This window comes from Saccostrea cucullata, unplaced genomic scaffold (genome assembly GCF_032062105.1).
Source record: "Saccostrea cucullata isolate Sc308-1 unplaced genomic scaffold, CSIRO_AGI_Scuc_v1 ctg338, whole genome shotgun sequence".
NCBI classification, from domain to species: domain Eukaryota; kingdom Metazoa; phylum Mollusca; class Bivalvia; order Ostreida; family Ostreidae; genus Saccostrea; species Saccostrea cuccullata.
In genome coordinates this window covers 1-27,688 of record NW_026928340.1, presented here as the reverse complement: position 1 = coordinate 27,688, position 27,688 = coordinate 1, and the positions used below count along the sequence as shown (strand labels likewise).

The 27,688-nt window shown below is 32.9% G+C and overlaps 1 protein-coding gene and 1 long non-coding RNA gene across 2 annotated transcripts; both read left to right on the top strand.

The window, feature by feature from the left end:
- Positions 1–1,573: 1,573 nt before the first annotated feature.
- Positions 1,574–25,815, top strand: LOC134277255 (multiple epidermal growth factor-like domains protein 10). Its single transcript, XM_062759573.1, has 10 exons — positions 1,574–1,667; positions 5,349–5,585; positions 6,349–6,588; positions 6,691–6,828; positions 7,134–7,274; positions 8,267–8,404; positions 8,588–8,725; positions 23,594–23,731; positions 25,037–25,177; positions 25,350–25,815. Exons 1-10 carry the CDS (start codon positions 1,613–1,615, stop codon positions 25,511–25,513), a joined length of 1,530 nt encoding a protein of 509 aa, XP_062615557.1. The 5' UTR covers positions 1,574–1,612; the 3' UTR covers positions 25,514–25,815.
- LOC134277256 (uncharacterized) lies at positions 11,386–16,092 on the top strand. Its single transcript, XR_009994219.1, has 4 exons — positions 11,386–11,640; positions 12,213–12,272; positions 15,399–15,466; positions 15,647–16,092. It is a non-coding gene; the product is annotated as an uncharacterized LOC134277256 (long non-coding RNA).
- Positions 25,816–27,688: the final 1,873 nt, after the last annotated feature.

Here is a 27,688-nt window from a genome sequence, read left to right as displayed (position 1 = left end):
AGAATCCTACCTTAAAACGAAAGTGACATTGTCAAGGATTATCGATCGTTTTCACAGGTGCAAATGCAGACGTTCAATATTGATTATCTTTGAAACGGCAGTACCGATTTTAGTCGGGTTTTCGCCAAAATGTTTTATAAAGCAGGTTTAGTAAAAGTAACTTGGCCTGTCTTTAATGTAAATTGCCTTTTTGTCCCCCGCTTTCGCGAAAGCGTGGGGACATTAAATCTTATTTGTCTGTCTGTCTGTCAGTCTGTCTGTCTGTCCGTCCGTCCGTCACAAAAACTTTAACCTTGCCCATAACTTTTGATTGAGTGGACCTATGACTTTCATATTTCACACGTGTATTCCTTGTGACAAGACTTTTCTTTGGGTACCACCAAATTTGACCTTTTGACCTTGGAGTTTGACTCACTTTTACACTAAAATTTTATTTTTATTTTTTTTATTTTGGGCATCACTTTTGAATGGTAGATACTAGGACTTTTATAGTTCACATATATATTGTTTGTGGCAAGACCTTTCATTGGATATCAAGAACTTTGACGTTTTGACCTTGACCTTGGAGATTTCTGTTCTTATGAAAAAACATTAACTTTGGCCATAACTTTAAAACGGTAAGGACTAGGGCTTTCATACTTCATATATATAATTCGTGAGAGAAGTCCTTTCATGGGATAACAAGAACTTTGACCTTCTGACCTTGACCTTGGAGTTTGGCCCACTTTTTGAAAAAATTAACCTTGGCCATAACTTTTGTGAAGGGTAAGGGCTAGGGTTTTCATACCTCATATATTTAATCCTTGTGACAAAACCTTTCATTTGATATCAAGCACTTGCACCCTTTGACATTGATCTTGGAGTTTGACCTACTTTTTAAAAGATATAACCTTGGCCATAACTTTTGAATGGTAAGGGCTAGGGCCTTCATTCTTCACCTAAGTAATCCTTGTGAAAAGACCTTTCACTGGATACCAAGAACTTTGACCCTTTTACCTTGACCTTGCAGTTTGATCTACTTTTTAAATTTGAGTACCAATATATTTAATTTACATTTAAAAAAAGTTTAATCTTCGCTTTGTTGCCATATACAGGTCATCAACATATAAATCAACTTTGATAATTTATTAATGACATATGATAGGGCGTTTATATTTGACATCTCACCCACAAAGACCCCGAAAGCGGGGGACCACAATTCTTTGAATTCTTGTTACAACTTAATTTAAAAAGATTGTGTTTTATTTAGATAAAACATTGACCAAGAAAAAAAATCGACCAGTGGGATTTGTCTTTTTATCTTAAAGGAACACGCTTAAACATCAGATATTTTAAAATATCCACGATAACGATTAGTACAGTAGCACAGATTTATGTTTAGATATGTAAAACTGTATATAATTCTTTTATTTACACGTTTATTAAAATAATGATAAACATGTATACTGCTTTAAAATTTATGTTTTTATTGAATGCAATTACAGTGTTGAACATACAAAAGAAACTTAAAAATTTCCTTTTAAACATACATAAACTTATCAAATGCACGGACAGATATATCCTTGATATAGTAGTATATTTCCTTGTTGTAAAGGCTTTTAACGGTTTGGAAATGGGGTATCTTATCGTGTTGTTCCTTTTAAATATATTATCAATACACGGATATGGTAAGTCCTTTTTATTTTGTGTAAATTAGATCTGAACAAGCTAATTCAGAGAATTCGTGTCCCCCGCTTAGGGAAAAAGTCGGATCCCCCTGACTGAATTTGTAGAATTATTAAAAGTATATATATACATGTATACTGAAGCAAATAAAATACATGTATGTCAATGGGGAGGAATGGCTGTGGAAGTATGAATGAGAACGGTGAATACTTCACAGAATTCTGTGGAAACAACAACTTAGTCATTGGTGGAACACTGTTCCAACATAAAGAGATACACAAACTTACATGAGTGTCACCTGGAGGGAGAGATAAAAACCAAATTGACCATATTGCCATCAATGGAAAAGATCTTTACAGGATGTAAGAGTGAAGCGTGGGGTTGATGTTGGAAGTGATCACCACCTTGTTACTGCCAGCATAAAGCTTAAGCTGATGAAGGTAGCGCCAAAAAGCAACATCAGGCGAATAGATACAAGCAAGCTGAGAGAAAATAAAGTGAGGCAAGATTTTAGATTAGAGCTAAAGAACAGATTTCAAGCCTTTCAATGTGGTGATGTTGATACTGAAGCGGTTGACGAACACTGGAGTGAAATCTGCAACCTGTTCAGTGAATCAAGCAAGAAGTGTCTAGGGTTTAAGAGGCAAGTGCATAAGGAGTAGATTACACCAGATACTTGGAATATCATTGACAGAAGGAAAGACCTTAAAACTAAGCTATGTAACACCCACTCTGAAAGAATAAAAGAGAGCAATATTCCAACTGCAATAGAGATGTGAAGAAAGCAACAAAGAAAGATCGTAACAGTTTTATAGCAGGCATAGCAAGAGAAGCTGAGAAAGCTGCTTCTGAACAAAGAATGGGAGATCTATATCAAATAACAAAAAAGTTGAGTGGAAAGAAAAGAAAAACAAACATGCCTGTGAAAGACAAGCAAGGCAACCTCATTACATCCGAAAGGGAACAAGATGAAAGATGGAGAGAACATTTTGAAGAAGTGTTGAATCGCCCGGAGCCTAACGAACTGGCACACATACCGGAAGCTGACACTGACTTAGAAATTGAAACAGAGGTACCATCTAAAGCTGAAATACTCAAAGCAATAACAGCCCTTAAGAACAACAAAGCATCTGGAAATGACCAATTGCCAGCAGAGCTATTCAAAGCAGACCCATACCTTGCAGCAGACATCTTACACTCATTATTCACAAAGATCTGGAATAGTAATACAATACCAACGACAAAGGAAATATCATTAAAGTGCCAAAGAAGGGAGATCTTACTAACTGCGATAACTGGAGGGGCATCACATTACTATCAATACAGAGTAAGATTTTCAGCAGAATAATTATTGACAGGATTAAAACTGCAATAGATGCCAAACTAAGACAAGAACAAACAGGTTTTAGGAAAGGGAAAAGTTGTTGCGACCAGGTGTTTACCCTGCGAAATATTATAGAGCAATGTACAGAGTGGCAAAGGCAGCTTATAATAAACTTTATAGATTTCAAAAAAGCCTTTGACAGTATCCACAGGGAAAGTCTATGGAAGATCTTAAGACATTATGGAATACCATCAAAGATAGTAGAACTGATAAAAGCTTTTTACGTGGAGTTTAATTGCTCTGTAGGCAGCTCATCAGATGCATGCTTCATAGTAAAATCTGGCGTGAGGCAGGGATGTGTGATGTCAGCTTTCCTTTTTATAATAGCAATTGACTGGGTAATGAAATCAACCCTAGATGGAAATAACACAGGAATAAGATGGACACTCTTTACCAATCTTGAAGACCTAGACTACGCAGATGACTTGGCCCTACTATCACATCTGGAAAAGCATATGCAAAGTAAAACATCAAAATTACAGAGAAATGCAGAAAAAATTGGACTAAAAATCAATACCAGGAAAACTGAAGTTATGTCATTAAACATCATACAACCAGCAAGAATACAGGTTGATGGAAACGACTTGGGCAACACAACAACATTTACCTATCTTGGCTGCATAGTAACATCCGATGGGGGTGCAGACAAAGATATAAAGGCCAGATTAAGTAAAGCCAGAGGTGCCTTCATCAGCCTCAAGAACATCTGGAAAACAAGCGACATAAGTAGAAGGACAGAAATGAGAATATATAACAGCTGCGTACTGTCTGTCCTACTCTATGGGTCAGAATGCTGGAGAATGACAGAAGGAGACATATGCAAACTATCTAGTTTCCACAATGGTTGCCTCAGAAAGATCATGAGGATTTTCTGGCCAAACAAAATTACAAATGTGGAACTACATGAGAAGGCCAACACAGACAATATGCGAACTTTGTTGACAAAAAGGAGATGGCGATGGATAGGGCATGTGTTGAGGAAACCAGCCGAATGCATCACCAAAGTAGCCCTTAGATGGACACCGGAAGGGAAGAGGAAACCTGGTCGGCCAAAGAACACCTGGCGAAGGACCGTTGAAAAAGAAATGAGAGACCACAAGCTAACGTGGGGAGAGTTAGAAAGTAATGCTAAAGATAGAGAGAAGTGGAGAAATCTAGTGCTTGCCCTATGTGCCCACGGGCATAATAAGGACTAGGTAGGTAGGTAGGTATGTCAATATGCATATAAAGATTTGATTGCTTATTCTTTATCATGTGTGTAGAAGATTCTTTTTATATGGAATATTTATCACACTGTAATGATGATTGTATAACCTCATAAATTTTTCATTTCACATGCTGAATACTATCATTTTGTAAAAAAAAAGAAAGAAAAGTATTTTTAATAAAAAAAAAGGATCGATCGAGATTCGATCCCGCGACCTCTCACATGTGAAGCGAGAGACATACCTCTAGACCACGGAATCGCTTTCACATGCAGTCAAGTATAAATTATGCAGAACTGAAGTCACATACCTGTATATATTCATGTTCGGTATTCTCAAAATTTTACACAATCCATGGTGTTTGATTTATTTAGCCTTTATTAAACAGTTCTAATATATGTAATAAGAACATAAAGTCCGCCGAGAACCTGTTTTATACGCAATAACTCTCCTCATGTCCCTGTGCTAAAAATAGCGACATGTAATACTATAAATACTAATAAAACAAACGGGGCGGGCACTTTGAGAGGGGTGAGAGAGGTCCTAGGGAGTTTTGATATAAAATTATATTGCATAAGCTCAAAATCTTCTTGAAATGTCGCCCGGAAATGATAGTGTTACACACAGACAGATTGTATAAATTTACGACCTTGAACTTTAACCTTTTGACCTCAAAATCAATAGGGGTCTTCTTTTGTCCATAGGGAGTTGCTATGCTAAATTTCATTGCAAAAGCTCAAAGGGTTCTCGAGATATCGTGTGGAAACGAAAGCGTTACAGACAGACAGAAAGACGGACGGACGGACGGACGGACAAACCCAAATTAATATCCCCCACTTTTCAAGCGGGGGACAAAAATAGGGTTAACCAGTATTTAGCTCTAAAAGATTCAAATACTTGTTTAAGTATTTTAATATAATGAATGATAAATTTATAAAAAGGAGGCTCGTGGCCACATTGCACACTCGAGCATTGTGGCTAGGAAAAGGCATAAAACCACATAAATAACGGAAAGACTTTTCTTAATTACAAACACTTTTTTCTATTATAGATATATTTAACTGCATTGGATTGAATATTTCTGCATCTTATAGATAATTTATCAGAGGGAAAGCATTCTATACAGAGTTCAACGTGGATATGTCCTCCACAAAATTGCTACTTTTATGCAGCAAACAACGCAGTTGATGGAGACATCAGTACCTGTATGAGAACTGACACGTTCGGTACGACCTCTTCACACAAAACGGTGTGGTGGAGAGTAGACCTCGGAGACATTAAGAGTATCTACAGTATCAGGATACAGTTTAGAGATTTCGGACAAGAATACTGTATGTAGTGATTACATATGATGAATATTAAAAAGGATGTTTTTGGATTTTTCGATCATTTTTTAAAGTTTCTTAGGAAGATAATAGTCATATTAATGTAATTCGCAATCAATTTGCTCAGCTTCAAGGTTAAAGGATGAATTAATTTGTTGAATTAGTTTTGGCCTCTAATACAATCGAAACCCTCATTCATTACATATACTTGATGTTGAATATAAATACCAATTCAATGATTACCTAGTACCAAATCAACAAATACAAGGTGACAATTTCAAATTATAATGAAACTAGTCATAATTTGTTTGCCTAAAATCTAAAGGGAAGGTTATTTTTTTCTATTTGCATTTATTCTCAAAATTCTATTTTGCCTGTCTTGTTTTGATAATATCGTTAAAAGACGTTTCCAAACTTTAAATCTGGGCTTTCTTTCAATAGGATCTAGACTGACGTAATGTATCGAAGAACTGATTTTTGCAAATGGCCCATTTTAAAACAAAAATATATTTTATTAAATTCTATTTAAAAATATAGGCTTGATACGCTGTAGTAAACAATTTTTCCACAAAGGTCAAATTTAAGATTCTAAGTACTCAATTTAATTTGAAAACTTAGTCTAGTTTTTGAGTATTTAGTTTCTCCTATTTTTAGATGTCTCAGTAAACTCGAAATAAAAAACATGTTAAAAATATATTATGATTTACTGATGAAAAACGTGTAAATGTACGTGTAACACATTTAGACATATTTAAAGATAAATTTTTAGATGATCGTCAAAGAGGACGATTGGCGGGGTTTTCTCTATATGTGTCTAATACAACAGACATACAGAACAGCTACTTGTGTTACAAAGACGGACCAGAATTACCTCCGTTGGATTTTATCAATATCTGTTCCATTCATGGACGTTATGTTACATTTTACAATGAAAGAAATAAGATTTCATATCCCACCGGTTACCAGACAACAACTGTTATAACAGAGTTATGTGAAGTCAGTGTGAATGGTAATATTTTACAACTAAATCTATCTATTAGAACAAACTACACTAATTAAGCCCTTTGTATTTTTTATATTTTTCATACAAACATTTTTTCTGTATTACAAGGTTGTCAAAAAGATGGACTTTATGGTCAAAACTGTGATTTTGCATGCCCTTCACAATGCCAGGACAAACGATGTCATATAAGAAACGGAACCTGTCTTGGTTGTAAAGCGGGCTGGATGGGGGATTTCTGTAACAAAAGTAATATTCCATATTTTCTGCGCATGGATTAGGAAATAAACTGAGACATAATTTTAAAAAGGCCATTTACAAATTAAATATTAAATCAAACTGCCATCTGAAATATAAATGAATATACAATGTATAAGTGAAGAAATTTGAAAAACTTTACCAACCCTACGGTATTTGTTCGCCTTGGTAAATTTTAACAAATATATAAAGATTCTGTCTTTTTAAAGTTTTTAATAATTTCTGGAGTCTTCGGCTAATCTAGTTTTAAATATACCGGGGAACAACTTAATGAAGTTTTTTTTATATTCAATAAGCTTGTATGTTTGGATACTATGGTATGGAGTGTAAATCTAGGTGTACAGGTCATTGTCTTGGTGGTGCTTCATGTAATCATATAAGTGGAAAATGCGAACATGGATGCGAGGAAGGAGGGATGATACCCAATTGTGATCAACGTAAGTCTATCGTTTCATATTGAGCTGAAAATTAAAATACCAATATTAAGAAAGCTATTTCACTTGCATCCGATTTCCACTCAAGTGAACTTAGGATTCGGGCAGATTAAATCTGAGGTTCAGGAATTTGTTTAGTACGAGTGCAAGGAGCCTTACAACTCAAACCTTTTCCAAAATGGTTTTATTTATAAAGTTTAAAACGCTAATGGAGGTCACTCATATACTGGTTTGTAACCTTCCTTAACCACAACTTAAGAAACTGCTTTAGAAATTTGTTTCATTTAATCAATAAATCATAGAACAGTTATTGTTTAAAAACCTTGCAAAAAGAAAGAATGTTTTCCATTTTAAAGATTATTGGTAATGGACTGCATTATGTATCTGAAAATGTGTGATGATGAACGGTATATAATGTTTTATTTGGTCTATTCTTCTGGCAAAAACATGATTAAAATGTTAATTTACCTTTACATTTTAAGCAAAGGTTATTTTGCTAGACCTATAAATGTTTTCTTTTTTTGCAATTTAATGCACACACATACAAATCATGTATATCAGCGTTAAGTCCGAATGCATTGCTAGACTTTGTAATCAGGGTGGAATTTATATGAGCAAGGTATGGAGGTCAAAGTGTTTAGAAGAAGGAGAAAAAATCCAAAACACCACGAAATATTAAATTTCTCGAATTTAGATATTTTGTTTTCCAGAGACATAAAAGTAACTAAGGTTAACAATTTATCATTGAATTTGGGAGAATTTTGAAACTGGATCTGTTTTCTTTGCAAAGCCTTGATACGTTCATATTTATTTTTTCTTCTGCTGTGTCCTAGAATTGGTAATGGTCATTGTTAACTTAAATGTCTCAAAATTCAAGGCCATGCTTAAAGTTTCTTATTATGACAAAGTTATCAATTCAAAAATAAATTTAAAATAACTGTGAATGTAATTTGATTCACAAACTAATATTTTTTGTCTTTTTGTTTTATTTTAAGCATGTCGGGACGGATGGTATGGACCTAATTGTGTATATAAATGCAGCAGTCATTGCAAAAACAACTTACCATGTGACCAGGCAAGTGGGAAATGTGAAAGTTGTGCACCTGGATACGTTGGAACACTTTGCAATAATTGTAAGTATGATTCGCATTTTTATAACATCAAAGTGAATTATTTACAAACTTTCAAATGATTCCTGTAAGAAAAGCGTTTTTATCAAAATATATCAGAAAGGATATTTTTTTTTTTGCATAATTGTACTTATATTCTTTCATTTAAAAATGTATAAAACGTATATATTAACTTGTTTCTTTCAGCGTGTTCAGAAGGTACTCATGGCCAAAATTGTTCTGAGAATTGTAATACCAAATGCCGAGGTCAAAGCTGCTCTCCTGTAAATGGATTTTGCAATGAAGGATGTGAAGACGGATACCAGGGAAACACCTGTTCGGAAAGTATGTCAATCAATCAACTGCAATCAGACAGAATAATACTGTATTAAAATATTTTTTGGGAGATTGCTTACACATGCATGCAATTATTAAAGGTTTATCATGAAGTTAATATCAAATATATACCTAGTCATGAACATCAAAATAAAACTCGCATGCATATTTTTCAAAAAAAAAAAAAAAAAAGAGCTTGAGTCAGAAAGTACACAAATTCGCCTGTTTTCAAAATAGGACAATTTTGCCTCTAGACATATCTACAGACTGTATATTTTTTCGAACCAACTTTCTTTTTTCAATATCTCTTTCATATTTTCCGTAAGAGGTCTTCAAAATAGCAAATGTATATGACCGAATTTCGTACATTTTAAGGAACGTCATAATGACGTGAATTTTAACACTTCTGAGTTCTCATAAATAAAGTGGTAAATATTTATTAATTGATTAGAATTTCACAAAAATTGATTTTACAGATAGTACTTTCATATTTTGTTAATAAAAGATAACTTAATTTGAAATTATAACGTCGAGGGTAAACAAGCATAGGTACATGTACAAGTGAAAATGACAGCGTGTCCGTTCAGCACCCGTGTGTTTACCGCGGTACACGTAAATAATTAAATACATTGTAATTAACGTTTCATTATATATTGACATTGATAATGTTTAAGAATAATAAATTCATTAATAAATTACATAAACTTGATGCATTTGATATTTTAATCAACCTGTATGTATTGTAAAGCGCTTTGAGTAGCATTTATGCTAGAAAAGCGCTATATAAATCCAATCATTATTATTATATAAAGCCAAGTCCAGGAACGAAGCAACCCGGGGGATGTTAAATGTTAAAATGAAAATAGTACTGGTCACACAATTGATTGCTCCCATGGGAAAAGGGACCTTTTTAGCAGTTTTTATGCATTTTGAGTTTTTCACGGATTTTGATAGAGTAAGGTTAAAAGTTGTCAAATATGAATTTTTTTGGTCCTACGTCTACCCTAAGTAGGTTTTTTTTCTTCATTTTAATCAAAGATACTTTAACAAGTTCATAATGACGTCATGTTTTTTCAACAACGTCAAACGTTTTCAGAGTGAATTAATGTAAAATGATTTTCTTTTGCAAATTTATTACGCAGTACAGTTAAGGCTGTTTAAAATTAAAACTACGTTTAACGTCACCCGCGCGCGTAGGTTTATGAGAAATTCGTCTTTGAAAAAAACAAACAATTCGGAATTCCGTATGTCTGTTCCGGTTTGGTTCTACAATTAGCGACTGAATTCTGCTTCCCGTAGTGACAGAAAATGTGCTTTGATAAAGGCAGTTGGTGTCTTATTAAAGAAAACTAGTGAATTAAAGAGTTTGGGACCATAAATGTAAGTAAAAAAAGGTGATTTTATGATTGAAGTTAATGACAAAGTCTAGTTTGTTGATTTTTTTGTCAGTCTTCGAATCACATGTTCAAACTGACAGTGACAGACTCTCAGTTCGTGATTCTACTGGCTGAACTTTTCATTGTATTTTGGAGAGAATCGAAAAACTTTTTTACCGAGTGGAAAGTGTGTCAAAAAACCAAGATCTATATACAGTGAAAAGCATCATTCAAATCTTATTTGATATGTTTCATATTAAAAATATTTCTGTAAAAATCGAAAGGAACAGTAATGAGTAAAGTAATTGATTTCTTCATAATTCATATACCTACAAATAGCTACAATTTTTGGAAAAGATAGTACTTGTCTTAACCATTTGAGCAGGGAGAAGCTAACCGAAGATAGGGCCTTTCAAGTGAAGGAGAGTAAGGAAAGAAGTAGGGGTATTCCAAGACGTGAAGAATCCTGTCCTTAGTGTGGAATTCAAGGTATTAAAAATAATCTAACAGCTATCATTATGGTCCAGATATTAGTATTCACACTTTCAAAACTTAATGCTTATAGATGTAGTACTAAGAAAAAATACAACATAATTCAATTTGAGATATTTCAACATGATCAGTTTTAAATATTGTCATCAATAATTTTAATTGAAGATATTGATCAACTATTCCCATAAGAAGAAGCATTTGCCTCCAGAGTACCATGGACGTGTGGCAGTATAAATCCAAAGGACAATTGAAGCCTAGATAAAAGTCACTTTCCTGCACATTCAGTCTTAGAATACATTGTTTGCTAACAATAGGACTCAAACTGATTTACATACTTAGAAAAATATCTGCTTTGGAAATTTATCTTAGGTGTCTTATCAATTAAATGCTCTTCATTACTTAATTGTAATGTTTTTAATGTAGTGAATAGGTTAGTTTGAATAAATTCACAATTGTTTGAAAATTTTGTTTGTTTATTTTTTTCCTCCCTCCCTCGTAGGTTTTGAAATTTAGATGTGACGTTAAACGTAGAATTAAATTTAAACAGCCTAAGGCAACACATGAAAAAAATATGGTAATGAAGTCATAATGAGGTCTGACGTCATGACAGTTGCTCCGCCCTGATTGATCCATATAAGGAAATGGTGCTCAAAATATCAATTTACCGATATTTGCAAGAATTTGTAATAAACAGCAATATCTTCATGTTGAAATAGAAAATAATTAGTGATTTTCTCTTATATATAATAGCATGTCTTTAAAATAATTCTCTTTTAATTGTGTCGTTTGTCTGCATTCGGCTTCAGCCAAGCGCTTGCACTCGGTGACACGGAATGTTGTTTACATCTAAAAACGTGGCGACATCAGCTGAGATTTGCAGTGGATTTAAATGCAATAACCACACAATCTTCAAAGAAAATAGGGATAAAATTAGAGACACGGCATTGTTTCTTCCTTTTACGAGAATATGAGGACATTATTTCGGAAAATAGCAGAAAACTGAGACGATATGCACCAGCTCCGTAGATCCATCACTGCACTGAAATTCCAGGCCAGGTAGGCTCCTATGTATACGCATATGTAGGTACATGTGTAGATCTACAATATGTAGACATGCTTTTGTTAACATAAAAAACCCGAGTGTGCTCATGTTCATTTCACATCATATCACAGTCAGTGAAAAACTGTAATGCAGTGCCTTGTGTGTAACCACCCCCCCCCCCCATACTAAGTTGCACACTTTTTAGAATTATTAAAAATTAATTGCACTAAATATGTACTGAGTTCCTGTCAATTAGCTCATTTTCTTTGAGACAATATGTGTAATAATGGAGGTCATCAGTAACAAAAATTTAAACTAAAATAAATTAAATGAGATGTTTTCATTGTTTCAGTCAATGATTCACTAGTGACTAGGCCTATACAAGCTATGGTGTCTTTTGACATATTACAAATACAGTATACACAATTTAAAAAAAATCAGTATCATTGTGTTGAAAACATAGAAGCCCCACTTCAGATCTATGGTTGTGATTTTCTAGAATTTCTAAAGTAATGAAAAAAATATTCATTTTTTGTTTAGATTACATGTACATTAAATTATTTATATAATATTTTTATCATTGTAGCTGTCAAGAGTATCAGGCTTAAAGAATGAATATATAAAAAATGCATCATTTCTCCACAGGGTATGTATACTTCTAAAGCATTTCACATTTTTAAAGTTTGCATGTACTTTACATTTATTTTCACTTTGGTAAAGGAGAAACTCCGATAACTATTGTACTAAATGTCAGAAGTTTCACTTTCCCAGAGAAGTTTTGTGACACATTTTTTTTTCCATTTATATGAATTACATAAATTCACTACAGTATACAATGTAGCATAGTTTTTTGTAAAATATAATTCCATTTTATTCTACAATGTATATTTAGTAATTTCATAGCATATAACTGCATATTATATTGTATGGAACGCCGTCACTGCCTTATAGCAGAACACAACAATTGCATTGCGTCATCCTTCCATTACATTATGTCACCACTTTATGACATTTACTCACACTGCTATTGCATTGTGTCAACCTTCCATTACATTATGTCAACTCTTTATGATATTTACTCACACTACTGTTGTATTGTGTCAACCTTTCATTACATTATGTCAACTCTTTATGATATAAACCCACAATACTATTGCATTATCTCAACCTTTCATTACATTATGTCAATTCTTTATGACATTAACCCACAATACTATTACATTATGTCAACCTTCCATTATATTATGTCAACTCTTTATGACATTAGTTCACACTACTATTGCATTGTGTCAATCTTTCATTACATCATGTCAACTCTTTATGACATTAACCCACAATACTATTGCATTATGTCAACCTTCCATTATATTATGTCAACTCTTTATGACATTAGTCCACACTACTATTGCATTGTGTCAATCTTTCATTACATTATGTCAACTCTTTATGACATTTACACACACTACTATTGCGTTATGTCAACTTTCCATTACATTATGTTTAGTCTTTATGGCATTAATTCGCACTTTAATTACATTGCGCCAATCTTCCATTGCATTATATCAGCTCTTTATGACATTAAGTCAAAACAATTTTACGTGGTGTAAAGATGTTTGTATATAATTTCAACTCATTATTACATTATGTGCATTCTCTACTATTTGGTCTAAGTAGTTCATTACATGATGTGAATTTTCCTTTAATTCAATATCAAGTCGATATAACACGATGTCAGAATTTCATTACATGATCTGAACAAATTGTCACATGTGGCCAATTCTTTACTACATTGTGTCATCAATATGCTACAGGACGACGGGAAGCTATTACATGATGTCAATTTTCCCTAATTTTCTGACAAATCATTATTACGTTATACCATTGTATCTTTACATTGTGTCTAAAATGGTTAGCCTCTTGTCAGTATATTTTAGAATATTTCAACTCTTTATTGTGTGACGTAAGGTTTAGGTTATGCCTAAAAGTTCGTTTTGTGTTTTCAATATTACATGCAAATATGTTAAACATGCAAATAATTTAAATTAAATATATCAAATATTAAATTATACACAAGACTTAGTAATTCCTTAATTAAATATCAGGTTAAAATTTATAAATAGGATCATGTTCCCGTGGAATCTTTATTGACGATTGTTTTTTTTTAACGTCGAAATTCAATGGCCGTTTAATCTCATAATTATCGCAAATCAATTAGTATGTGTAATGCAGCAATTTTTTTCATTTTATTTTGAAAAGTCCGAAACTTCTGATCGAACTACAAAACACTGTCCTAAGCTTTTTATCAGTCTTCAACCCTCCTTTAAAAAAAAAAGTGTAAACGCATCGCATTTCATACGTGCACCGATGTGTGGGTGGGGAGAGAGGGGATCCCTCCCTCTCATCTATAGTGACCAAAATATGCATGAAATTAATCAACTGGTTTTACTTTGTAGGACATTGCATTAGTTTTACATAAAGTTTAACTGAAACAAGTTGAAACGTTTTATATATAAAAAAAAAAACAAACGCTAAAGCCTGAGAGCTTCCAGGCTTTCACCCCCTGGTCCCCAACTTAGACACCATACCGTCCCTCTATAGCTACTCTTTTCAAGAACCAGTGAGGGACTGGTAGAATTTTGTAACAGAATTCTGGACCTGGAATGGTTGAAAAATGACTAGTTCCAGTGACGTTGCATCGTTTTTGAAAGTTGGGGGAGGTTTGTCAGCCAGGAAAAAAATAACGTCCAAACTCAAAAATCCTATTTGGGTGAAAGGGGGGGGGGGTCCAACTTCGATAGTCCTAAAAAAAATTCTCATACTTCAGCAAAAAGGTGGGGCGGAATTTCAATCCGCTTCAATGAACATTTTCTATGATAAAGTTATGTCGGAAAAAAAGAGGAAGCCAGACCCACCCACCCCCCTTATATAATGTGTCTCTAATTCGTCCTAATTAATCAGAACCCCCCCCCCCCCCTTCCCCGTCATGAAAACACGGTTATCAATTTTTACATAATGTAAATGTATTTTACAGCACGTAATGAACATTTGAATCAACATGATAAAGAGTTAACACAATATAAAGATATTCTTAAATCATATAAGAAAGATTTGACATAACGTAATTATATATCCACATCACGGAATGGAGTTTTGACATAATGTAATAAAGTGTTGATATAATATGGGACGCCGGGACTGTCTCCATAATATATGTTCACATTATGTTATAAACCTTTTTACATCACGTAATAAAGCACTGACATAAAGGTAAGATGTTTTCACCTAACATTGTGATGACCTCGGCGTAAAATAAAGATACATTTACATCACGTAATAATGCTTTGTTATTATAGAAATATACACTCACAAAAGGGAATGAACTTTGACTTAACGTAATGATAAATTTAATCATAGAACACAAGTAAAATGAAATTAACTTGACGTAATGCAATTTTGACCTCGCATATTAAAGAAATGAAATAATATAATGATACATTCATTTCACGTAATAAAGTATTAACACAATGTAAACATATTTTCACTTCACATAATGAACTTTGGACTTCAAGTTATAAAGTGCTGACATAATGGAAAAATGCGTTCACTCCATGTAATGCAGCATTGACATGATGTAAAGATATTTTTACAACACCCCATAAAAAATTGACATAACGTAAATATATGTTAACATCACGTAATGATAGATTGACATAATGAATGCATAGTTTTATGCTATAAGGCAGTGATGGCGTTCCATAATATTGTGTTGTAGGCATAGCTATTCCTGTGGACTAATGGATTTATTCAGACAGGAAGTTAATCTATCATTTAAGGAAAATGGTATACTCAATATTAGCTATAAACCATACAAAGTTTTGATAATAAAACTAACAGAAGAATTGAAAATATGTACATGTATATGCATTCTATGTTAAATGTTTCAATGCATTTTTTAATTTCATTTTTTAAAACACAAATTACTTTCAATAATGGTATTTCCTGATTTTCTCATATTTTCAGAATTCATTTTATCCACAAGAACATGAAGTGATGGAAATAATTTGCACCTGCCCAGCATTCCTAGGCCTACAGTCTATCATTGGATTTGAAAAGAAATGTTTATTTAATAAATTTTCTAGATAAACAAAATAATTTGACTTTTTAATTTATTTACTGTTCATGTGTTGAAAAGGCCATTAAGATTTGAAAATCTTAACTTGCATACTATTTTGTGTGGATGGTACTAATGTCCATAAAGATCTTATTTCCAGCATGTGCATTGTGTTCATTTATTTTTTAATAATATTTTTTTGAAAAAAACCCAGAAGACTAGCTATCCCCCTAATTGATTCAAAATAGGATAGGGGACCACCATTTGATTCTGAGGGAAAGGGGGGGGGGGCAGGCGAGTTTTTCCAGATTTTTTTTTATTTTCATGTCAATGAAGGACAGATTAATATTTATTTCCGATTAATAAAATGAAGGACAGATTATTTATTTATTTTCCCCTTAATTGAAAAGTCTAACATGAAAAAAAAAATGTTTAAAACTCGGAGATCACTGATCTGCAAGTATTTATTTCTAAAATCTGCCAGCCCCTCCCCTCGGAATAAAATGGCTGTCCCCTTGACAAATACAGGAGTATAACCCAATCCTTTCTCATTAGTTCCTCAAACTTAAAACTTAGTTTATATCCCTTAATTACCAGTAAGCGGTCTGAATAACCGTCTGATTGAAAGCGATCGTAGATCTGAACATGATCTCGTATGCAGAAAGAAAAAAAAATATGAACACAAGTTTGTGTACGATAGGCGTCGGAAGCAAATGAAAGGGGGCTAATTGAAAGGGGGAGTGGGCTTAACCAAAAGAAAAAAGGTAAATTCAAATGCCTACATTACGTATATAATTTGCAAATAAGTATAGAGGCTAATCCCCACCCCACCCCCCACCCCACCCCCGTTCCGACGCCTATGCGTACAGTAGTGTGAGAGGGGAATAGATATATAATTAATTATTAATGAAGGCTATATTTTAATTAACCATTTGTGTTCTCCTAAATATATCGGCAATATTTAGACCTGTTTGTATGTAATATACTACATGTATAAACACATCATTGAGGAAATGCGGGAGGTTTGAAAGACGTTTAATGTACACAATATATGGAGAACGAATACACAGAAAAGAAAGAAATGTCAACGATTTTTATGCATACCGTTTGATAAAGTTAAAAAAAGGAGTCCAGCCCTGTCCGCATGTATATTTATTTAAAATTTACGAGGTAAACAAACTATATCAAGTTCTCAAGAGTTATCTCCCATGCTGGGTCAATGATGCGTTTGAAAACTAAAATTAGATTGACTCTTCCAAGATTTCAATTTTTAATCAAAAAGTGCAAGGGCAAGGCGACAATCTAAAAAGTAGGTTTTTATTTTAAATTATTTATTTTACTGTATATTTTTTTAAAAATGATGCTCATTTCTTTGTAATCCTTCAGTTAATTTATAATTCGCGATGAAATTAGGAAAATATCCTGTTTTTCATACATTACTGTCTGTTTTAGCTGAATAACTTAATTATATCGAAAAACTAACTGAATGAGCATCACTTTTGAGAAAGTATAGATACATAGTGACAACATAAAACATTTTGCAGTTAATTTTTTGTTTGTCTTGCCCTTGCACTTTTTGGTTAAATTTGACATCTCATTTCTTCACCTAAAATCGGAGCCCACATGACTTCAGGGGGTCACATGATGTCAAAAATACCGATGTGAAAAGCGATGGACATACTCTTCAAGATAAGAAATAGCTATTTTAACTAGAGTGTCTTTATTCAAAAATAAAACTGTTAAACATTATATATGTATCGAATTCCGTTAGTTTTTATAGAAAATGTTGCCTTAACTGTACTGCGTACAGTAATTAATAGTTACATAATATTTAATATTTGCCCATGCACATTATTTTTTTTATCTCATTGTCTCTTTTAATTATTAATAATTATTTAATAGATACATGTATATACGTTATGGATTCAGCAGTGGTGTTTAGTATTATTACTTTTTTATGACATCAGGGGAAAACCCGAACAGCTAGCGAGCGACATCCATTCAGTCTTTTTGGAAAAAATTATGTTCCGCAACAAAATATTTACTAATTTAAACATTGCTCTCAATAGGTCAAGATGGTTTTTTTCTTTTGCTTGAATTCAGCATAAAACGATATATCTTTGGTTAACATATATGTGAAAATAAATTTAAACAAGCAAATTCAAAGAATTGTGGTCCCCCGCTTTCGGTGTCTTTGTGGGCGAGATATTATTTATAAGGGTCAAGGTCAAAAGGTCAAAGTTATTGGTATCCCATGAAAGGTCTTGCCACAAAGAATACATATATTTGAAATATGAAAGTCCTAGTTTCTACCATTCAAAAGTTGTGACCAAGGTTAAAGTTCTTAAAAAGTAGTTAAAACTTCAAGGTCAAGGTCAAAGGGTCAAAGTTCTTGGTATGCAATGAAAGGACTTCTCACAAGGATTACATACGTGAAGTACGAAAGCCCTAGCCCTTACTGTTTAAAAGTTATGGTGAAGGTTAAAGTTTTTTCAGAAGTACGTAAATCTCCAAGGTCAAGGTCAAAATGTCAAAGAAAGGTCTTGCCACAAAAAATACATATGTAAAATATAAAAGTCCTTGTATCTACCGTTCAAAAGTTGTGACCAAGGTTGTAATTTTTAAAAAGCATTTAAAACTCTAAGGTCAAGGTTTAAAAGGTCAAAGTTCTTGGTATCCAATGAAAGGTCTTCTTACAGGAATAAAATATGTGAAGTATAAAAGCCATAGCCCTTACCGTTCAAAATTTATGGTCAAGGTTATAGTTTTTTCATAAGTACGAAAATTTCCAAGGTCAAGGTCCAAAGGTCAAAGTTTTTTGGTATCAAATGAAAGGTCTTGTCCCAAAAAATAGATATGTGAAATATGAAAGTCCTAGTACCTACCATTCAAAAGGTATGGCCAAAGTAAAAGTTTGGAATTTTTTAGTAAAAGTTGGTCATACTCCAAGGTCAAGGTCAAAAGGTCAAATTTGGTGGTACCCAAAGAAAGGTCTTATCACAAAAAATACACATATGAAATATGAAAATCATAGCTCCACTAAATCAAAAGTTATGGGCAAGGTTAAAGTTTTTGTGACGGACGGACAGACGGACGGACATACGAATGAGATTTAATGTCCCCTCGCTTTCGCGAAAGCGGGGGACAAAAAACAATATTTGGAACAATAATACGCTACCTCAATGCTACTGCGAAGTGAAAATTTATTTGATCGTTCTTTTTCTTCTAAATTTCATTTAAAGACAGAAAAATTGCGAAGAATGGTAACATGTTATTACGCTATATAGTGGAGTGACAATCCTAGAAAAAGATGCTTAGTTTTCGAGTTTAATGGACCGGCATACCCTACGGCTGAAAGTTATATTTTATAAAAGAGACGTCCCTCCTCATGCGTTTTCGCCCGGTCGTAGAGTTTTCTCAAGTCAAAATTTTTTTTTAACTTGTGATGAAAGTGAAAAAGGGGGGGGGGTGTATTTAAGTCATTAATTTTACTTGAAGATTATATTCTTTTTCAAAGATTAATTATTAATTTTAAAAAAGGACTTATTTGTGTGTGATAAGATAGCTACAGGTATCTAAATTAACAATGCAACATAAATCAGGAATATTATTTGCCCCCCCCCCCTTTTTTAAAAAAAACTTATGTTTTGTTATAGAAACTGCGTTAATTTCAACAAAATATATTCAATACAATTATTTCATCCAATATTAATAGCGAATGTTTACTTGAGCGTTAGAAAGATTTATAAGACAATGATTTCTAAACAAATAAACCGCACTTTTTTAAAGACATCCTCACACTAAGTCGTGTATTCTTCTTGATTTAAAATGTTTTGTGTAACTGGGAACGGATTTTAGAATCCCATTATGTCTATGACAGTGACTCCATCGATCAAAATATTGTTAAATATATTAAATTGGCTTCTATTATTAATAAGATAACGGTAATATTCAGTTTGAATTTAAAGTAATGAGCATTTGAAAGTAATTTTCCTTTTTCGATTTAAAAAAAAAAACGTAAAGGACAAACATGTCACTTTTCCTTCACATTCTTGTTTGAACAAGGTATCTTGCATGATTGGATATTGCCTTTCTACTTCATAAGCAATACAGATTAACGCAAGTATGAAACAGAGAGAAAAATGATTTTAGTATTTCATCTTAAGGACTGTCCATCACTTTACAGAAACTATCTGATGTTTCCTTCGGAAATATATTTAGTGTTCTCTACAGCAAAAACATGGTATTTGTCATTATTCAAACTAAGAGATACATATAATTTTGTTTACGCATTTCCTCATTTACATGTTCATACTGACAAAAATTCAACTCTGTTACTATAATCCTTTATGAGCGGGGGTATCGTATTTTGCTTATTTGTCTTTTGAAAAGACGTACCAGAAAGGAAGATATGAATCAAAGTGAACCGTAAACGCAATCCACTGAAGTTTTTGCTTGGAAAACTCCTGGTTTGTTCTGTCATAAGAAAGCTTTTTCGATATTTTCCTTTTGAGAAAGAATTATCAGTTTTGCCTCAAGAATTAATTGTCTAATATTAATTTTACAAATTTCAATGGAGACAGAAGACACATATATCACATTTTAATGTGATAGCTACATGTATGTGCTAGAACTTTTAAGCGATCCCTAATTAATTTTGGAATGTAATTTGTGTTATGATTTGTAATGAATTTGACTCTTTGCCTGAATAAACATAATAATAATAATAATAATAATAATAATAATAATATATACGGTAACTTTATAACCAACCACAGAAACAACAAGGGGTTATTAACATTCTTTTCAGGACTTCTGATGAAATGACAAAGATTAGTGAGTATTTAGGCAATCAGCCTTTTTTCAAAATTCAAAGATATTTCCAGTCAGCAGATGAAAAAAAGCCACGCACGACATATTTAATGTGAATATTGCCACTTGATCAACATTTTGCCCTGTTCTAATTATTATGTACCCACCTAAGTATCTTTTTATGGATCGGCTATCATTACTTTTACAGTGTAGCTCTTTTACAAATTTTCTACTTTTATAGTTTTCAAATGAAACATATTCTTGAAGTTAACAATAAAGATATACATGTACGTGCATGTTCATGAAAACCAATGAATAGAAATTACAGCTCTAGCAAACGTATTACGTCATTAATTTAACTCCACCCCTTTTCAAAGAACTGCAACTTTAACACCAATACGTGTTTAAAATCTTTAAAAACTCCAAATCTCTATGATATAACCTGCTTAATTTATGAGTAAACGCTTTTTCAAAATTTCACCAAATTCAACGTAAATTTTCAAATCATACACAACATTCATTGATAAAAAAAATTGCCTTTGTAGACAGAGAAATGAATAATATTAAGACTTTAAGTTTTCTGTTGTCTGTCCTTTGGATGAGACCGGAGTACCGAAATTCAGTGTGAGAGCAAGGATGACCTATAGAAGAATTTTTATTAAAAAAGCTTTTCAAAAAGCATTGAACAATATCTTTAAAAAATAATGAATCAGATGAAAAAGGATAAATAAAAATATTACATCTAAAAAAGTGCGAAATTTATGGTCATATTTCGTTTTTTTTTAGGGGTGGTGGGGGTGGTTAGGGGTGATGGGTGTCGTTGTTCTTCTTGTTTTAAGTTTTCTTTATTTTGTGTACTAAAAATTACGTGATTGTACGTAAAGAATAAGGTACACTAGCATTAAACCTTTTAGTTTGAATAAAATACAATAAGAGAAACCTTTCATTTTACAGACAGACAAACGGGCATTCTTATTCATTTTTTTCGTTCCTTTTCCATGAAATCAATATATTCATCGAATAAATAAAATTCCTATATACAAATACACATTATTTTCATGAATTACTTGAACTTTTCTTTATATATACAATATTATGGTCAGATTTCATTCATTGATCTTTGATCTCCCTTTATTTTAAATTTTGACCATAGAATTTTCTACGACCGGGCAAAAATTATTGCCTGATAATATATCTGACCAAAAAAGTACAAATCAGCCGTAGGGTAGGGTGGTACATTAAATTTAATTTTTTGATGGTCTTGTCACTCCACTAATACAAAAGACAGTGAATGAAAAGGAAATTCGATTGATTCACTGCATCTATAAGATTGTCTGTGTGCATGGGGTGAATGATGACACTGCTTTTTGGAAAATATAAAGGATACACGAAATATTTTTCAGTATGGCAGTTAAAATATTTTAATATATTTCAATATTTACAAATCAAAAAGGTGGAAATTTCATAAACAAATGAATGAGTTATATAATCCGCACACAGTTAAATAATAGATCTATAGATCAAGAATTAATGTGTGCGTTGGTAAGGAAGGGGGGTGGTAAAAATCTAAATGACAGAAACTTACAATTCCTCTGAACACGACTTAAAATAAATAAATACATTTACATTTTTTACCTCCCAAGTTTTAGATGCACAGGCGTAGGGAACACTGTGTTTAATGTTTATTCCTCATATGTAAGCGGTGTTCCATACACATTCTCCAACAAAGAACACCTCTAAAGAGGGTACCACGTGATATTTTACGCACGGACTTGTGAAAATATTCTTTTTCTCAAAGTAATCATCCTCATGTTTTAGCAAAATGTTATCACGATCATCGGCTTTGCAAAGTTTTTAGAAGAAATAATAAATGTATTTATTTTCAATAATCTATACAGCGTGTTTATTGACAATCACTAGACAAGGTTGAATTTTCATTTTTCCCTGTCATCTTTCTGCTTTTCAACATTTTCAACTATTTTCGACACTGTGTATTTTTTAGCAATACCTATACTTTGTTGAACGAATACTTCCAAGAGCAGCATATTAGCAAACTTCTAATGCAAGAACGCCGCTAAATCAAAGGCAGATCAAGGGATGGTGCCTCTAAAAACTTTGACGTCATTTTCTGTACATTGTGACGTCACGAGAAAATATTGACGACTTGTCAAATGTTGAGAAAAAAAAAAAACAAAGCAAATAAACCTTATGGCTATAACCTGGTCACTTTGGAGGGCTTCTGTAAACATGTAAACAGTGGTCCACAAAAGACATGCAGATGTGGAAAGCATACACTAACGAGAAAACATCTTCATTTTTTATGTTTTTAATGGATTGAACTGAGAACTAGGCTGTATTAGAATCTGTTTAGCCTACCCTATTTACCACGCATAAATAATGCATTTATGCTAAAAAAAAGGGATTTATGGTTGTGTTTACATAATTTACAGTAACCTTTCTTATGAAAGATTTAATCCTTGCCGTGCTAGGTTTTATTAACATGGAATTATATAAAGGTAAATTGCTTTCTGCATGCGCAGCTGAGCAAACGACATTCATAAATATTAAATTTACACATGGGGCGCATTCCTCTCGGAGAAAAAAACTTGTTGAAAAATACGCGTAAGATACCAATATTTGATTTTAAACTTGAATTTTTTTTCCGAGAGGAATGCGCCCCACTTGAAATTTTAAAGTGAATCTGTAAAATCGGTGAAAAATTCCGGAAAAGTCAAAACCCTTATAGGTTTTAGCCGTTACGATGAAGAAACCATTATCCGGTTTGACTAAAACTACCCACCCCTGCATTGACGAAGTCGAGTAGATATGGAAACCACAAATAGTTTTCAAGAAAACGATGATTTATTTTTTAAGAAATTCACAGGCCATATTGTACTTTCTGACTTTTGTTCTTTAAACGGCGACCTTTAAATGTTCAAATTTTACTTATGTACCATTATAAAGCTACAAAAAAACTTGAACTGCTTTTTATTACTTCACAATGCTTGTTTTTCTTTTTTTTTTTTTACATTTAATTTCAAAAGATTGCAACGAGGGATGGTATGGGGAAAACTGCTCCAGACGTTGCAGCTTTCATTGCCAAATGAAATCCTGTCATAATGTACATGGAGAGTGTCACTATGGATGTAAACCGGGATGGACAGGTTCACATTGTAGTCAAGGTATGTATATGTACGGAGGTCTAGAAATTGAAAAGTATTCACAAAAACAAAGGTGAATGTTTTTAATTTACAAATGTATTCAAATTCAATATTAATATCATAAGAATTGGCAGACAGGGAAAAGGGGGTTTTTGAAGCTATCGCTTTCTTTTGTTTCATCTGATTGGTCGGCAAAAATTTCAAAAAGCAGATTCGCCTACATCAGAAACCTGATTATTGCTGCAAATATCTTCTAATAGCTAGCTATGTTTAAGACATGCAGAAATTGAGTTCTGTCGGTACAAGGATTTTTCTTTTTGAGACAATTTTCTAATAGGTCGAGAAGCTGTTAAGAATGAGGGGTTACGAATATTAATTTTATATGAGCTTTATTCCTTGTTTTGGAATACAAACATCAATTTTCAATATTTTCCAAATAGTGCCCTTCTTTTTAACTATGATAAATAAATTTTTCTATATAACATCGATTTTTTTTTTAAATTGTTGTTACAAGTCTTTCTTAATAACGCCTTAAATAATATGTGATTTCTTCGAAGACTTTGCTTAAAATAATGCTACTTTTAAAGTTAAATCACAAAAAATTGAGGAACCTTATCACGCATTTCTACAAGATACCAGAGGATGGTATTGTCTATATAATACTTTTGTAAATAACTTTGATTGCCAAAATCAATAATTTTACTGGCAATAAGAAACCTGTCACAAGAAATCAATCACAAGGTAAATTATTATAGTTTTAAATATTTTTTGATATATTACGATATACATAACAGATTTCTTAGGAACGCATTGCCTGACCTTAATTTAAGCTAATCGCAGTTCGGGAAATTATATATTACGTGCTGTAATATTACGATCTGATCGTCACAACCTCTCAGATGTTTGAGCAGCATCAAAACAATCTTGAGGATAAAAGAATTTTGTCGGCATTACCAAGCATTCAGGGAAAGCCCCTGATTCATCAGATTACAATGTGAACATTTATGCACTCTCCAACGATAAAGTACTTTAGGCCAACACGAATTGTTTGCAACACCTAATCAAGATAGTGTGATTGGGGCTTTTTGGAAATGCATCATACGTTTAGTTTGTTGATTTTAATTGCTTGAAAATTCATTCTGTACATGATCGTAATTAACGTGCATGTAGTGAAATGTTACTGCAAAGCTAACATGAAATTGAAGGTTCATACATTGTAATTATATATATATATAATTGCAAGTGACTGTGTAGCGTAATTTCTTAAATATTAGTCATAACTATATTTATTTGTATTTTTTTAACACAAGGTAATTTTTCTTTAAGCTTGCAGTATGGGATTTTACGGAGAAAACTGTTCAAAAACATGCAGTACATTTTGCCGTACCAGCCTTTATTGTAATAGCACTGATGGACACTGTGTAAAAGGCTGTATGAATGGATATTTGGAACCAAAATGCGATAAAAGTGGGTTTAATACATTTGTCTTGGCTAACATCATCAATTTCTAAGTTAAATTTTTTAACTTTAAGTTACTGTGATACACAGTTGACATTGTATTTGGCGATTTAAAATTGTTCTCTGTTTTCATAATGCACAACCGGTGTTGAGGTAACTGTTTGTACAATTATATTGTAAGGTTGCACTAGAGACTGGTATGGCAAAAACTGCTCCCAACGTTGTAGCGAAAACTGCATCAACTGGGCATGTGATCCCAGAGACGGTAAATGTGTGTTTGGATGTAAACCAGGTTGGCGTTCGCTGAACTGTTCTAATGGTATTATCACTTTCTATCCTAAATAGTAGTTAGGGTTGCAGTTTTTCTACGGACATATCATCTCCGCACAAAAAGGCGCTTCGACCTCTCATATTTCCGAATATTCCACTCACGTAAGAACAGCACCTCCTCTTTTTTCCTGCGCACACAGATAGGTGCCATCACGTGTATATAAGGGGTCATTTTTCATATGCTATTTAATGTTATGGACAGAACTTATAAATGTAATACATTCAGTTTCAAGGCTCTGGATTTATGTATAATTTCACCATTACTGCGTGTGATTTATTTTCCAGATAAATCAATACAAAAGCTTTCACTTGTTTGCAACCGGTACATACCATAAAAATCTTTTTTTTGTCTTTTGTCTTTTGTTGAAAGATATTTTACATTTTAGAATGTAAAGTCGTCTTTTCTTTATCTAGTATGCAATGTATTTCATATCATGGGATCTTTCCATTTAGCAGGAACATAAGCTTTCATTTGATTTATTCTTGTTCTTGTCTACATTTTTCCAGCAAATCTCAGACATGCTTATTCCAATTTTATACACATTATATAGTTATACAGTAAAGGAGTGAGTATGATGGAATACCAAATTATGCTTCTTTGAGGGAGAAAACGTTTTCCCGCGGCCGCGAATAGTTTCCTTCCCAGGCGAACTATCAACTGATCTTTCCGACGACATAATATAACGCCACAGACTCGAGATTTCTTGACCGCACTGCACTGTTCATATTATACAGAATATATACGAGAGAAATAGCAAATTTATGGTTCCCCGAGGGAAATGGTTTCCTGACGAGGGGAATCATAAATTAGTTTCGGCGGCAAATAGTTTCCTGTCGATGGGAACCATAAATTAGCTTTTTCTCGAGTTCCCATTTCATAATTGTTTTATTATACCGACACAATCCGGTTTACACTATGCATCTTGACACATGCATCTAAACTCATGCTTCAATTTTGCCTCATGCATCTTCTTATTTACACTATGTGTCTTGATGCATGCATCTTTAGAATACTTTGTAAAGATGAAATTTCTCTCCTTAAAAAAATAACAGTACCTTCAAATTTCATTTCCATATTTATTTTAGCAAAACAAATTATTCTTAATTTAAATTATTCTTAATTTCCTTTTTATGACAATTCTTGGAAGATATAATTCATATTTATTCCAAAACAAAAATTCCTCTATATTATAATAATCAAATAAGTTTTTCTAATTGTAGTTTTAATCAGTATTTTCTGTTTTTGTGTATCTTGGGAAGCTATTTTTGAAACTAAATGAAAAAAATAAGGTTTATGATTCAATATCAACTCTGACCTTTCTTTTCATTGGTCAGTTCCATGCATCTTGAAGCACGGAATAGAACAAGTTCTATTCCATCGTTCAAGATGCAACACCCATTTAATTTGACACAAGGGGCTTTTACACTGTGAATCTTGACACATGCATCCAAGATGCATGCTTCAAGATGCATAGTGTAAACCGGCCTATAGGCGATTTAATTTTTTTTAACCAGATATTCCGAAATTTAAAAAAAAACAATGTAGAGGCATAATTACACTGACATTTCGAAGAATTATCGTTGTCTTCTTCTTTCTAGCCTAGAATTCAAATAAAATTTGGATGTTTCTCGGGGACGGGTGAGATTCATTCCGGAAATAAAAAAGCGCATGCGTCAAATTTTCAATCTAAAGAAATGTTCCTGAGTAACTCTATTCTTTCCGAAATATTTATTCACATGTTTTATTTCCTCTAAAGTTAACAATTTTGCTGTACAGCCCTCTCAAAAAGTGTTTTATGATCCAAAATAATGCTTACTCCTAACAAAATCGATTCTGTCATCTTCAGGGGATGATAATCGTGTACTCGGCGGGCGGGGGGGGGGGGGGGGTGCACGCTAATAAAGAACAAATTATTCTATTCCAAGATAATTTAGGAAAAATTCTTTATGCTTCAATAAAGTTAAAGAATAAAAAATAAATAGTATAATAAAAAAAAAACACCTCGCTGTACATCTACTCCACAACTCTATTGAAAAGGGGGGGGGGGGTTGTTGTCACTAACAGGTAATGAAAAAAAAATCATATATATCATGTACATACATTTCATGAAAGGCAGTCTGATTAAAACCAGCCCCTTCTCCTTTCACTCGTCAGGGAGGAGAGGGGGGCTGGTTTTAATCAGACTGATT

Bases quoted from the DNA above. Each gene is read 5' to 3' on its own strand.
- LOC134277255 (XM_062759573.1), top strand. From the start codon at position 1,613: ATGGGGTATCTTATCGTGTTGTTCCTTTTAAATATATTATCAATACAC. The intron at 6,829-7,133 runs GTAATATTCCAT...ATATTCAATAAG, and splicing joins GGGGGATTTCTGTAACAAAA to CTTGTATGTTTGGATACTAT. The intron at 8,726-23,593 runs GTATGTCAATCA...TAATTTCAAAAG, and splicing joins GGGAAACACCTGTTCGGAAA to ATTGCAACGAGGGATGGTAT.